The 13,811-nt window shown below is 56.5% G+C and overlaps 2 protein-coding genes across 13 annotated transcripts in view; one reads left to right on the top strand and one right to left on the bottom strand.

The window, feature by feature from the left end:
• The window catches only part of LOC123601150 (BRD4-interacting chromatin-remodeling complex-associated protein-like), a 22,736-nt gene extending 17,445 nt beyond the window's left edge, over positions 1–5,291 (bottom strand). For 5 of the 8 annotated variants that reach the window (XR_006713997.1, XR_006713996.1, XR_006713998.1 and 2 more), the window contains exons 1-4: positions 4,230–5,291; positions 3,631–3,691; positions 3,401–3,475; positions 204–391 (exon numbers count right to left, since the gene is read on the bottom strand). Coding sequence is in view for 3 of the 8 variants with exons in the window: in XM_045483974.1 (XP_045339930.1) it covers positions 3,457–3,475; positions 3,631–3,691; positions 4,230–5,214 (1,065 nt within the window). In the remaining 5 variants the exon portion in view is untranslated. Of the gene's footprint in view, positions 1–203; positions 392–3,212; positions 3,476–3,630; positions 3,692–4,229 lie in introns of those variants that run through there. The other 3 variants (XM_045483975.1, XM_045483976.1, XM_045483974.1) reach the window with 2 other exon arrangements.
• Positions 3,736–13,811, top strand: SERPINH1 (serpin family H member 1). 5 transcript variants are annotated; one of them, XM_045483971.1, is made up of 6 exons: positions 3,739–4,112; positions 6,103–6,146; positions 8,576–9,240; positions 9,657–9,755; positions 9,862–10,094; positions 12,791–13,811. In XM_045483971.1, exons 3-6 carry the CDS (start codon positions 8,619–8,621, stop codon positions 13,091–13,093), a joined length of 1,257 nt encoding a protein of 418 aa, XP_045339927.1. In that variant the 5' UTR covers positions 3,739–4,112; positions 6,103–6,146; positions 8,576–8,618; the 3' UTR covers positions 13,094–13,811. The 5 variants fall into 5 exon arrangements, with proteins under 5 accessions (XP_045339929.1, XP_045339927.1, XP_045339926.1 ...); XM_045483970.1 differs by lacking the exon at positions 3,739–4,112 and adding an exon at positions 4,513–4,626; XM_045483972.1 differs by lacking the exon at positions 3,739–4,112 and adding an exon at positions 4,974–5,062.

Raw genomic sequence — 13,811 nt, 5'->3', positions numbered from 1 at the left:
CCAGCCTTGCAGGCAGCTGGAGCTATTTCCATGGGGCTACCAGAGGAGGCCTCGGAGGGAGAGGCTGGGGGAAGAGAGGGACCTACCGATCCACTCAAAATAAAATGTGCTCCCCCACTCCTAAAGCTGAGCTTTCTTAAGAGCGTCCTCCCTTGCTCTGGCCCTGAAAAGGCAGAGCATCTCTGCCCAGGGGCACCAAGGACCTGTCTTTGCAAACTGGCACTCCTGATGCAAGGTGACCAGGGCAAAGAAGGGGCTTGGACTTTCTCCAGGGACCAGTGGGAGCCACGGAAGAGCTGGTACAATGGACGGAGCCCCCGGCTGGGGTCAGGAGCTCTGTGCCTGTGTTTGTCAACTGGCAGGGAGTAGGGTGGCAAGAAGAAATCGCACCCTGTCATTTTACAAATGGAAACTGAAACTCAGAGACTAAGAAGTAAGGCGTGAAGGGGTGGAGAGATGAGAGTAGAATCCCAGACTTCCTGGCTGTGCCCTTTCGCCTGTCCTCTGGAGCGTGTGCCTGCACACAGGTTCCTATTAGGCATGTGTGCTAGGTGTGGTGCAGCCGTGTTGCTGGAGAATATGCAGACACGTGCGCATGAGTGCTACGGGTGTACGCGGATTGCGCGAAGGGGCCGCAGTGGGCGGATGGACACACGTGCATCCGCGGTGTCGTGTCGGTGGGCGTGTTGTGTCTCCTGGGTGTTGTGTCACGCATGTGATCGAGGGCATTGGACTTCCCGTGTGACTTCCTTCCACGCCAGGACGGCAGAGGGGTGGGGGGTGGGGCAGGCCTGCTTTGGGAGGAGGAGGGGAGAGATCCCATGCCCGCCCTCCTCACCCCCACACGGGCCTCCCACCCTTCGACGTGGCAGCTAGCAGGAACGCCCTTTGAGTCGCAAGGCCCCACACTCCACCGAGAGAACCCGAGATTGCAGAAATTGCAATTGACTCATGCTTTGGGCTGCGAGCATATTCTTGGCTCCTGGACAGCATCTCAAAGAACTGCCTGTGGTGGCCCTGGCCCTCTGAGGGAAAGGGCCCACAACGGATTGGTTTCCAGGGGCTTCTTTGGCTCCAGTTTTATCCCATGTACAAAGGAAAAAAGCATTACACTTCCTTCCAATTAACGTCCTATAATTAAGAGTGAGATACCAGTTAGGTGCCCAGCGAGGCCAGCCGTAGCAAAGTGCCCCATAAACGTCATTTTTCGGTCCTCCCCTTTCCCTACCTTCCCTTGGACAAATAGACTTAGTTTAAGTCTCAGGGCTGAATGCAACTCATTGTATGCTCTTACATACTCCACTTAGCCTCTCTGAGTCTCAGTTTCCTCAGTTTTAAGATGGTGACATTCTTACTTACCCTGAAACAGTTAAATATGATATGAGTATGGTGAACACTTAAATGATCTTTTATTTTTTGTCCTAGGATTCTGTGGGGGCAAGGACGTGTGAATCTAGCCACTGGGGCCAGAGCAAGCTGCTCCTGTAACCCCTGGTGAACCCGGGCCTGCCCATCTGGCTGGGTCAATTAGAAGCTGGTTTGGGGGAAGGAGGACTGGGGGTCCAATGTCTGGGCTCTGGCCCAGCTGCGTCTCGGACTTGCTGTGTGATCTTGGGCAAATTTCCACCCCTCCCTGGGATGGGATAGATGTGGGGGGCAGGAACTGCTCCTGCAGGCAGCCGAAGGCACTGAAGGAATCCAGACCTGAAATGCTGGAGAGTCTCTCTGCAATGCAAGAGTGTTTCCTCCCTCCAAAAAGAGTGCTTTTTCCAGAAAGTGCAGCCCGGGAGTGTGGGGGAAGGGCCACAGCCAGGCCTGGGCTAGGCTCAGAGCTAAGAATAATGTGGCAAAGTCTCTCAACATTTTTTTTTGCTGATCTTGGAAATTTAAAGGAGCCGTTGTCTTTCTTCACGGAGGCGGTGCCTGGAGCTCCAACGACTCAGGCAGCCACCTCCCATCACTCACTCACTGACTGTGCTTACCAAGTTCCTCTTCTGGGCATGCGCTATGCTGGGTACCGGGGACTCTGAGTAGGAGGCCGGGGTCTCCAGTGACACTCAGTGACAATACAGGGTGATGACACATCAATCCTGCCATAGAGGAGGCTTCTGACCCAGTTTGAGCTACAGTAGCGATCTGGTAAGACTGCCAGAGGGTCTTCCAGACCCAGCCTTTTCCTTAGGCATCAGGAGATTCTCTCTCTGTGAATGGGGGTATTAGTCCTTTCTACTCTGACCGTCTAGGATTCTAGGTTTATCTAAGGGCAGGAGCCTCGGCTTACTCTTCCCCCTCAGGGCAGTCACTGAGAGTCACAGCATTCAGCTTACCCCTAAAAGTGTTGGCGAGGCCTCAGAGAGCTAAGAGATGGAACAGTGAGGAAGAAAGGGAATCTGTTCGATTTTGACAATCTAGACCTACTGGAAACCAAGACCAACCTTTCGTTTATTCCGCCAGCTTTGACGGACTCTTAGTGCATGGGCTGATTACCATCTGAGGACCAAGCTGGGCGTGGGGGTGGGGTGGAGGGCGGGGTATGGCCTGTGACCCAGGCAGTTTCCTTGGATAGCAAAGACTTATCCTTAAAACCAATACACAGGTAAGGCAGGAAAGCACGTGAGAACCATGACGGCCACTCCAAGGAAACGGACACCACTCTATAGAGGAGCAATTTTGTTAATGATCAGACCTATCCTAAGAAAGAATACTGAGCTGCCTCTGTGGGACTCCCTGTTCCTGGAGGTGCTGTGTGCTTGCCTTTGGGATACTGTTGAGAGGCTTCTGCCTGGGGCTGTGCCCAGGAATCCACGACCTCTGAGATGCCTTGCAGCCCAGAGCCCCTGCTTCTTTTCTTCTAAGATTCTCTGACTATGAGATTTAACACTCTAAGATTCCTTAGATGGATTCAAAGATTCCATGGGGGTTCAAGTAAGATATCACCTTCTATGAAGGTCACTTCAGGATTCAAGTTCTCTCCAATTCTGACCCTGATTCAAAGAGTCTGAACCTCTTCTAATCTAAGATTTCTCACAGTCTGTGTAATCAGACTTTGAGCAGCAGCCCCTAACCCAGACTTCCAAGTTAGTCACCAGCAGCAGACTGGGGTGGCCAGAAAGGGCCCTCCCCTCACCCCTCTGCCAGGGACCCAGATGATTCATCCACTGGGTGCTGGGATTCATTTGTTCCCCATGATCCAAGGATGCACCAGGAAGAAAGAAGATACTCAAGATAGTTTATTGATTGAATGAATGAATGAGTGAGCGAATGAAGGGTCTCTCTACCCTGTCCCTTCCTCTCCACATTGTGCCCATTTGTTATCTATCACTTCACTATTAGAAGACTTGCGGGAGGTATGGGCATGTCCTAAATAATCTTCTGCTGCCTTCTTGAGTTCCCTACTAACCTGCACGTTTCCTTCTCATCATGTACATCCTTGAGGGCAGGGACTTTGTCCTTTTCTCAGCTGTATCTGTAGCACCTAGAAGAGAATTGAATATCCAGCTTAGCTCAGAGCTCAAGGGACTATCAGTTGTGGGAGGGTGGGGTGAGAGGGGTTGATAGACCTGGAGCCATGGGAGGAAGCCCGACAGGGAGGGGGCAGGGATAACCAAGGAGAGAGGGAGCCAGACTTACAGGTGGGAAGGAAGCAACGAATGACAGCACCACATTTCACAGCCAAAGAAGGAACTGTGGCCTAGAAAAAGAAAGTAACTTGCTTAGGGTCACACAACATATTACTTAGTGGACAGTCAGGGTTCTCCTTCCTGCGCACCCCTCCAGACCCGGCCAAACCACGACGTTCCCCCGGAGTCCCCGCCTCTATCACTTCAAGACTTTCCAGGTTGAGGGTCCCCTATTGGGCCCCTCAGGACCCCTCTTCCCCTCAGGGCAGTCACTAAGGTCGAGCTCCGGTGATCAGGAGAAGCTGCGGATGGAGAAAGATGCTGCTTCTCAGTTTCTGACCACCTCCCCTGAGACAAAGCAGAGGGGTCCTGACTGAGGAGGGGGCGTGTCGGAGAACCCAATTAAGTTTCAGCTCTAAAACGGGGGAACGGATCCCCTTGGGGCAGAGACCTTGCAAGGGAAAGGGCTGCTGGAAGGAAGTGCGATCCGGGGTAAGATTGTGGGGATTGGGGATGCTCCTCTCTGGGGAGCTGGGCCCTGAAACTCAGTGTCCCCTCCAGCTCAGTGATTCGAACTAACCCCCTCCCCACCCCCCGCCCGCTCCCCACCTCCAGAACCGGAAAAGTCCGGAGTCTCCACAGTGTCCACGCGCAGCGCAGGTCGTGCGGTCCGGTGCCCGGCCTCTCTGCTGGGGGTTCCCAGCGCGCCCCCCCTATTGGGGGGCAGTAGGACCCAGTGGCCGCGTGAGAGGGTGAGAGCGCGCAGGGGGAGGGGCGGCAGCCAGGGCGGTCTGGGGGAGGTCTTTGGCTGTTTTTTTTTTTTTTTTTTTTTTTTGGCTGAGCCGGGGCGCCCTCCGGAAGCGTTTCCAACTTTCCAGAAGTTTCTCGGGACGGGCGGGAGGAGGGGAACGCCATATATAGATCTGGGGAGCCGGGAGCGGCGGCGAGTGGAATCCGTCCGCGGCTTGAACGGGACAACTGTCCGGCGCCAGCCCACCCGGCCCAGGTGAGGGAGGGGGGCGCTTTGGGGGTGCCCCGGAGAGTAAGAGAGGGCGGGAGGCCTCCGGGAGGGTTTGGGGGCCAACCCAGAGCCCGCAAACCGGAGTCCTTGGCCCTTAGGGAGCAGCTGGGGCGTTCGGGGTCGGGAGCCAGGGGCGGCTGAGTGAGCCTGTAGGACTAGGGCGAGATCAGGGCAAGGGTGGGGAGTCAGGCGCTCAGAGGCTCTGAAAAAGTGCAGGCTTCCATGGGAGTTTGGGGCAGGGGTGCTGACGGCAGGGAGGAAACAGTGGGGCTGGGAGCCGGGATGCTGAGACTGCCTTGTGCAGGAACCAGAAGGGAGGAGGTAGGGTCTGGGGGCCTCTCCAGCAGGGGTGGGAGGCCAGGCCAGCTTTGCAGTTCGGGACGCCTCCACCTCTAGGGCTGAGGCCCGGGGGCCGGCGGAGGTAGGTGGACCAGCCTCCTGACGGGCAGGGTGGCATCTGCGCCTCCTGAAAGTAGGGTGGTAGGAAAGGAGATGAAGTTGTCTTGGCTTTTCCTGGGGGGGGGGTTCTTGGGATCCCCACCGTTTGGGAAGAGTCACAAACGGTGGGTCCATTTCTGATCAGCAGCCTGCATGTGTCCATGTTGGCAGCTAAAGGAGCAGCTTGGCCAGTGTCCCCCACCTCCCTTGGGAAGGGGGTGAGGAATCAGCAGGCTCCATATCCCCCCACCCAAGAGGGGAGGATTAGCTGATTAGAAGGCTTTGAGTCGCCCACTCTCAACTCTGTCCACTGCCACCTGGTTCTTGGAGTGGCTGCAGGGTTAAGGCTACTTCCAAAGGCCAGGGTTCCCTGCCCCCAGCCCAGGGACATTCCTGAGGCGGCCAGAGTGGAGGAAGAATGAAACCACTTCCAGCATGGCCAGGAGGCCCTGCCCCTCCTCTTCTCCGTTTCCGGCAGGTCCCTCTGGGCTGTAGGGCCCGGATGGAGGGGAAGGAGGCTGGAGGGAAACTGGGGGCCTTGGTTCCCTGGAAGCCTCTGGCTGGCACCACACCCTCCTGTCTTCAGATGGTTCACCTGCCCATCCCCCCCTCCTGAGGCCTCCGGATCCAGGCCTTTTGTTTCTGGTCACCGGGATTCCCAGCAGAAATGGTTTTGTTTTGTTTTGTTTTAACCTCCCTGTGTAACAGGATACCACATCCAGGCTTCCTCCGGGGGCTCTGCGAGGGCTCTGCGGGTGCTTCCGGGAGGAAGAAGCCCTGTGCTGGGAGGCCTGCCCCCCCACTGATCCTGTGGGACCTGGGGTGGCTCCCTGCTCCACTCTGGCCTCAGTGGCTCCCGCTGTACAGTGAGGTCCCTGTGGAGCTGGGACTAGCTGTGCCTTCCTTTGTGCCAGGGGCAGTGTAGATGGGGTCCCATGTTGGGGTTGGGCCTTCCAGGCCCCGCCTCACCACTGCTCCAGCTCTGCCCTAGCCCATCCTCCTCACTCTTCTGTTTTCTTTCAGAATGAAAAAGGCAGGCACTGACCTCCCCCTGAGGCAGTTTCCAGGTACTTTAGACTCCCTCCAAGTGTTTGAGATCCTCTCTGGTGACCCCTAGCATTTGCTTCTCTTCCCTCTTACTTACAAAAACCCAGAATCCAGTCTCAACTCAGTCTGGCTAGCTGTGGGCACAGCCCTTGGCTCTCTGATCGAACAGTTTTGTTTGTGGGACTGTAAAGTCGTCTAACCTCGGCCTCAGGGCTGGGATTTCTCTGTGGCAACGCGGGCTGGGCTGTGGGAGGCTGGCTTGCTTGCAGTGACTTGCCTCCCTCTGTTGCCGCTGCTGGGTCAACGTTAAGGGCGGCCCTTCTCCGCAGCCATGCATCTCCCTGCACCTCCCTGCAGAGACCCTGTGCAGACTCAGGGAGGCTCTGGGCCACCCCCTGGGACCTGCACCCAGGCCTCCTGCTTCCCAGGCTGGAAGCCCCCCTCTGCCGGCGGCGGATGGAGATAATTCAGTTTCCAGCCTGCCACGTCACCTAGAGCGGGAGCTAGAGCAGGAGGAGCAGGAGCGCGGCTGCGTGGCTGCCTGAGGAATCCCAAACTAGTCATTTGGAGCTTTCTTGGAAAGCCCCTCCCAGCCCTTTGAGGTTCTGGTTGGCTGGGGGTGGGGGCTGTCAAGATGGTGTCTGCCACGTGGCAGGGCTGGGAGCTGGGCTCCTTGACTCTCTCCCAGTGGGATGCTAGTGGCCTTTTCCCCCCGCGTCTGTGCTCTGGCATCAGCTGTATGGACTAGAGGTGGCCTTCGAGTTGAGTGACCAAATGCCTGTTGTCCAGGCAGAATAATCAGTAGTGCCCCATCTTACTCTCTTAGGCATCCTTTTGTGTGCAGTAATTCTTTGGTCTTTCTGCTTTTGAGGCTCCAGGCCTGATGGGGAAGGAGCTAGGGCTGGGAGGAAGGTGGGCCCTGAGATCCCCCCTCTTGTCTGCGCTCTAGGGTACAGGTCTCTCTTGGGCCTTGCGCCGCCCCCCCCCCCCCCGCTTTCTCCACACGGCCTTTGCTTCCCCTTTACGCTGCACCTTCCGAGAGGTGGCCGCCCAGGGAGGGGGGACCCGCTTTGGTTCACAGGATGGCTACAGCAGTGGAGTCTTTCCAGAGACCCAGTGCTCTTGCAGGCAGGCCGAAGTCCTGAGGGTCCTTTGCTAGGATTCTCAATTTGGAGGTCCTTAAGGACCCCAGGATGGGATCCGCTGGAGCAGTGGGACCCCAGCCTCCACCAGAGTTCCTACCAACCCTTCCCTTCCCCCTATCCATCTTGCCTGAAAGTAACGGGGAAGTATCCCATGTGGAGAGACTGTCCTGATTGGAGGCCCCGGGAGGAGAGTGAGGCTTGTTTTGGGGACCAATGCTATTGCTGTGGTTTGGAAGGGATCCTGAGGAGAACCCTGAAGCCACAGAGCGGAGGGCCTGTGTGATAGCCAGGCTCTGTCAGATTGGAGGGCAGAATGGAATCTGAGGTGGACCCAGCTTCCTGTGAACACGCTTCTGGTTAGCCTCTGGTGAACGGGAGGGGGTGTCATTGCTGCATTCAACTGTGCCTTACTCCTCCTCCAGTATCCTTCCTCTCAGGAAACCTACCCCCCACCCCACTTTTGTCCTGGGGATTTCCCATCCATTCTCGGGACTGTGGACAGATGGACAGGTATGTCCCTGCTAGGATAGAGGCCTTGGGCGTGGAGACCTAGACCTTTATGGCTTGGCAAATGGAGACTGAAGCTGAGAGAGGAGTGGACACACACTCAAGGTCACCCTTGGGCTGCAGAGTTTAGCATCTGGGTTCCTCCATTTAATGAGTGAGCCAATGGGTGACTCATTAACATCCCAGGGCAGGGTAAAAGGCACAGGGGGAGGGGCAGTCCTTCATCCTGTCCCAACAGGACATCCTTTGTCCAGGCACCTGAGCTTCATGCAGACCCTCAGTCCATCCGCCACATTTTTCCCCTGAAAAGGGTCCCGGGGTCATATGAGATCAGAGCTAATCTGTATACAAAATAAAGACCCTAAGTCTGGCCAAGTGACCCTGATTTTTGTTCATTGAGGAACAGCTGAGGCCCATTGTGTGCTAGGCACCGGAGATGTGGAGGATAACCAGACTGGCTCGATTTCTTGTCCACTCGGAGTTCATAGACTAGTTAGGGATGGAGATCACGTATAATAAACACACAAGACTGACTGTTGTAAGTTCTGTGTAAGAAATCAATAGGGTGGAGCTGTTGCCTTGTTAGAAACCCTGCTCCGGATTAGGAGCTCAGAGAAGGCCTCAGAGAGACGGGGCAGACTGAGACCTCTGATCTTGGCAACTCTTGAGTTAGGTCTGGGTTCCCCAGAACTCTGAGCTCTCTTGATCCCATCTGCAGGGGACTTGGTGGCTGCCAGAAGGCTGGGGATGGTTCCTGGGGAGGAACATCTAGGGTTTCAGGGCCACCCTCTCTCCAGCCCTCACAGGTCCCCCGTGGTGCGTACAACCCGCCTCCCAGCCATGCGCCTCCTCGCGCTCATCGGCGCCTGCTGCCTTCTGGCCGTGGCTCTGGCCGCTGAGGTGAAGAAGCCCGCGGCTGCTGCAGCACCGGGCACGGCAGAGAAGCTGAGCCCCAAAGCGGCCACGCTGGCCGAGCGCAGCGCCGGCCTGGCCTTCAGCCTGTACCAGGCCATGGCCAAGGACCAGGCGGTGGAGAACATCCTGCTGTCGCCTGTGGTGGTGGCCTCGTCCCTGGGGCTCGTGTCGCTGGGAGGCAAGGCGGCCACGGCCTCCCAGGCCAAGGCGGTGCTGAGCGCGGAGCAGCTGCGGGACGAGGAGGTGCACGCGGGCCTGGGCGAGCTGCTGCGAGCGCTCAGCAACAGCACGGCGCGCAACGTGACCTGGAAGCTGGGCAGCCGCCTGTACGGGCCCAGCTCGGTGAGCTTCGCAGAGGACTTCGTGCGCAGCAGCAAGCAGCACTACAACTGCGAGCACTCCAAGATCAACTTCCGCGACAAGCGCAGCGCCCTGCAGTCCATCAATGAATGGGCGGCGCAAACCACCGACGGGAAGCTGCCCGAGGTCACCAAGGACGTGGAGCGCACGGACGGTGCTCTGCTGGTCAATGCCATGTTCTTCAAGCGTGAGTCCAGAGGGGTGGGGCGGCCGGGCACAGAGCCCTCAGCAGCTGGGGTGGGGAGCCAGCTCGGCACGTGTTGCCCAAATGCCCGACAGGTGCCAGGGCAGAGGGCGGACGTGGCGGTGGCTGAGCCGAGGGTCCTCCTGAAAGAGTTCTCTGTCCGGTGGAATCAGCCGGACCCTGACTGTAGAGAGCTGTTCCTCATAGCTTCAGGCAGCATGTCACGGGGCCAACGCCCATGTCCCCCAAAGCGGGGAGCACGTACTCTGTGGACTGGGCGCTGGGGTGGGGGGGAAGGTGAGCCCCAAAGACTAGAACGGAAGCCTGTGGCAGAGAGAGATCCAGGGTGTGCAGTTGGGGGGCTGTGTTCTGAGTGGGGGCCGTCTATTTCTGACCTTGCGTTCTGCTTCCCGCTCCAGCGCATTGGGACGAGAGGTTTCACCACAAGATGGTGGACAACCGAGGCTTCATGGTGACCCGATCCTATACTGTGGGTGTTACCATGATGCACCGCACAGGTGGGTGACCTGCGGAGCCGGGGGCCGAGGTGGGGGGGTGAGGGCGCTCGGGGCCTAGGCCGCCCCCAGCCCTGCGTGCCCAGTGCCCTCTCGGCTCTCCTCCCAGGCCTCTACAACTACTACGATGACGAGAAGGAGAAGCTGCAGATTGTGGAGATGCCCCTGGCGCACAAGCTCTCCAGCCTCATCATCCTCATGCCGCACCACGTGGAGCCCCTCGAGCGCCTTGAGAAGCTGCTGACCAAGGAGCAGCTGAAGATCTGGATGGGGAAGATGCAGAAGAAGGCTGTCGCCATCTCCCTGCCCAAGGGTGTGGTGGAGGTGACCCACGACCTGCAGGTGAGGGATGGCCCAACTTGGGGTCTGCAGGGCCTGGAGGAGAGGGGTGCTTGGGGCACCCATTCGTCAGCTCAGCCGGTCTGTCCTGAGCCTCCGTGGGTGTCCAGGTAGTACTGAGGGCTGCTGCGGGAAGAGGCCTGGGACCTGCCTTTGGGAACATAATGGTGACATCCGTAGTTAAATGCGATAGAGCGCCTGCTGTATGCCAGACACTCTTCAGAGCACTTCGTAGATGTTAACCTTTTAATCCTCGAAACAACTTCATCAGGTAGGACTAATAAGCTTCTTAGAGATGAGGAAACCAAGGCTCAGGAAGGCTAAACAACTTACCCACAGTCACGCAGACGGTAACTCAGACATCTGGCACCAAGCTGTGCCCTAGTCCCGTACCGTACTGCCTCTGAGCCTGAGGTGCCCCCAGTTCTAGACTGTTCCAGCCGAAGGGTCGTCCCCCGTGCAGCAGTAAGACGAACAATGGCTGTCAACAGTGAGGCACTCGGGGTGGCTGGAAACTGAACCCACGCATTCAATGTTATCTTCTCCTCATGACCACCCTGGGTGTTGGGCAGTGGCTTGAAGGGAGGCAGTGACTTGCTGAGGTCACCTTGGTTAGTGAGTGGTAGAGCTGTGATGAGTCCTCAGGGTGAAAATTCAAGGTGGCCTTTTTGTCAGTCAGGAGAGATTTTTTTTTTTTTTTTTTTTTTTTTTTTTTTTACCTACTCAAAAGGGAAAACTTTTATCTCATTCGCGCCTTAGATGCCAGAAATGGCTCCTTGGTAAGCTTCTCACTCACGGGATTGATTCAGATTCACTGCTGACACTGTGGAGAGAAAGCTTGTGATGAAATGGGGCTTCGGCTCCAGACCACGGACTAGTGGCCCTTGCGTGGCCTGTGCTGTGGATCATGCTGAGGTGTCCAGAGAGGAGCCATCACCACGTCCTGGACCCGTCCAGGTTCTTTCCCAGCTTCTCCTTCTGCCGTGGCTGCTCTGACGCCATCCTCCCTTTTTTTCTCCTGTGTCTTCCTGGAACCCTGGGTGGACACACAAGTCCATGGAGTACATGGAGTTGAGAAATTTGACGTGTGTGACTTGTGTAAGGTCACTGGGACTGGAGTCGCTGGGCCTAGAACACCTGTCTCAGGACCCCCTGACCCTCAGGACCCCAGCTCAAGTGCCTGTTTGGCCTCACCAGGGAGGTGGCCTGTCCTGCAGAAACCTGGGCCCGGAAGCTGCTGGTGACTTGGCCAGTAGTCCTTCTCTGCAGCGTCTTCCTCACTGAGCCGCAGGGAGACCGCTCCGGTCGTGGGGGATAAGGAGGGCTTCCTGGAAAACGGGGTGGTTAAAGCATTCTACAGGGATGGGGGTGGCCATTGAGACACCATTGAGGGTGCCGGCTGTTCAGTGAGACCGTCGAATAAAGTGCTGGGAGAGGTATGCTAAGGGGTAAGGCCACAGCACAAGCACAGTTGACATACGAAAGCACTTGTACTTGGCTTCCGGCGGCTCTGCAGAGCCATGGCAAGTGTGTGTGTTGGGAGTGGGGTGCATGTTTGTGGGGGTGCGTTGTAATTTTGTACTATGGGAATATGTAAAAACGTATATTGGGGCGCCTGGGTGGCTCAGTCGGTTGAGCGTCCCACTTCGGCTCAGGTCATGATCTCATGGTTTGTGAGTTCAGGTCCCACATTGGGTTCACTGCTGTCAGCGCAAAGCCCGCTTCGGGTCCTCTGTCCCCCTCTCTCTGCCCCTCCCCTGCTTGCAGTCTCTCAAAAATAAACAAACATTTAAAAAAAGATGTATCATGTATACATTAAAACTTAATCAGTGTAATGAACTCTCCTGTATCCATCACCCAGCTTCAATCATCAGCAGCTCATGACCGATAAGGAGTCGATACACAGCCATTTCTCCCCCAACAGATTATTTTCTGTTAATTGTTTGTTTAGTTTTGAGAGAGGGAGAGAGAGCATGATGGGGAGAGGGGTAGAAATAGAGGGAGACAGAGGGTCCGAAGCAGGCTCTGTGCTGACAACAGAGAGCCCGATGTGGGGCTTGAACTCACAAACCATGAGATCATGACCTGAGCCAGAGTTGGACACTCAGCCTAACCAGCCAGGTGCCCCACCCCTATCAGATTATTTTGAAGCAATTCCCAGGCAGAAAGCACCCTGGACAGGTTTTAAAGCCCCAGGATTATATGGTCATAGCTATCCTTAGAGTAGTCTTCCTTACATTTGAGTGTGCCAAGAATTACCTAGAGATTTTGTTAAAGAAGCTTCCTGGGTCCTCCCCCAGAGATTCTGATAGGTGGCTCTGGGAGAGAGGGGGTCAGGAGACGCGTGTTCCATATAAGCTCCCAGGTGGTGCCCATACTGGCAGTCCGTGACCCGTGCTTTGAGAAGCACTGATCAAGATTGCTCAGCAGGACCGGGGATAAATTCTGCCTTTCCCCCAAGTCTCCGTGTCCTTATCTGTTTTGTGGCAATTAGAGGTTCTTGCAGGGTTGTCGTGAGAGTTAAGAAAGCAGTGGTTCGAAGTGCCTACATCATGTCTGGCTTACAGGAGGTGACGGGGAGGTGGTAATTTCCGCTCTGAGGAACGGGGTAGGAGGTGATGGGTGGTGAGGGTGGAGGGTGCGGGTCTAGGAGCCTTGCCCATCTCGCGGCCTCACCCGGCACCTGCCTCATCCCGCAGAAACACCTGGCCGGGCTGGGTCTGACTGAGGCCATCGACAAGAACAAGGCAGATTTATCACGCATGTCGGGCAAGAAGGACCTGTACTTGGCCAGTGTGTTCCACGCCACTGCCTTCGAGTGGGACACAGAGGGCAACCCCTTTGACCAGGACATCTATGGGCGCGAGGAGCTGCGAAGCCCCAAGCTCTTCTATGCTGACCACCCCTTCATCTTCCTGGTTCGAGACACCCAGAGTGGCTCCCTGCTGTTCATTGGGCGCCTGGTTCGGCCCAAGGGTGACAAGATGCGAGACGAGCTGTAGGGCCCCAGGGTCGTGGGATGGCAGGAGGCAGCCGAAGGCTCCTGAGACACATGGGTGCTATGGGAGGGAGGGAGTTGAGGTACTGACCTTGGATAGTCCATGGGGTAGGGGTGGGCAAACAGAGCAGGCTTCCTGTGTGTCTGAGCAGACTTCCCAGCCATCTGCTTGGACGTGGGCTCCCAGATACCATGATGCTGAGCCCAGGAACCCCAGGGACCCCACATTCTGTGGGACCTGGGCAGTAGTCATGTCCTGCCCTCAGAGCCCTGGGTTTAAGCCTGCCTCAATCAGTGTTCATATTTATAGCCAAGTGCTTTCTCATCTGTGAGACGGAATCGAGCTAGTGGGGGCTCAGCCCAGGCCCCGTGGAACGGGGGCCCTCTTTCCCTGACCCGACCATCACCTCAGCCCTCTCTCCAGCTCTATTCCAATCCTCTCCCAACTTCCCTCAACTATAAAATGAGGTGCTGCACCCCCTGGGACAAGTACCCCCATGATGGCCCTGGCCCCAGTTGAGGGGGGGATCGGGAAATAGCTCATGGGGGTGGGGGTGGGGGCTCATGGGCGGATTCTGGTCAGGCATCATGGGGATGAACTTTTTTTCTCCGTTTGTAGATTTTCAAAGATGGGGAGGGAAGGGGGAAAATGAGCCTTTGTTGCTGTCACATCAAGAACTTATTTGTACAATTTTTTTTTTCAATAAAACTTTTCCAGTGAA

The sequence above is a fragment of the Leopardus geoffroyi genome, chromosome D1 (assembly GCF_018350155.1).
Source record: "Leopardus geoffroyi isolate Oge1 chromosome D1, O.geoffroyi_Oge1_pat1.0, whole genome shotgun sequence".
NCBI classification, from domain to species: domain Eukaryota; kingdom Metazoa; phylum Chordata; class Mammalia; order Carnivora; family Felidae; genus Leopardus; species Leopardus geoffroyi.
Note: the sequence above shows the minus strand (reverse complement) of the source record. Positions and strands in the feature narration are given on the sequence as shown.

What these genes read in the sequence shown, in the direction of transcription:
- SERPINH1 (XM_045483973.1), top strand. Translation starts at nt 8,619, where the DNA reads ATGCGCCTCCTCGCGCTCATCGGCGCCTGCTGCCTTCTGGCCGTGGCT. An exon ending in CAATGCCATGTTCTTCAAGC is followed by an intron (nt 9,241 to 9,656) that starts GTGAGTCCAGAG and finishes TTCCCGCTCCAG; the next exon opens with CGCATTGGGACGAGAGGTTT. An exon ending in TACCATGATGCACCGCACAG is followed by an intron (nt 9,756 to 9,861) that starts GTGGGTGACCTG and finishes CTCTCCTCCCAG; the next exon opens with GCCTCTACAACTACTACGAT.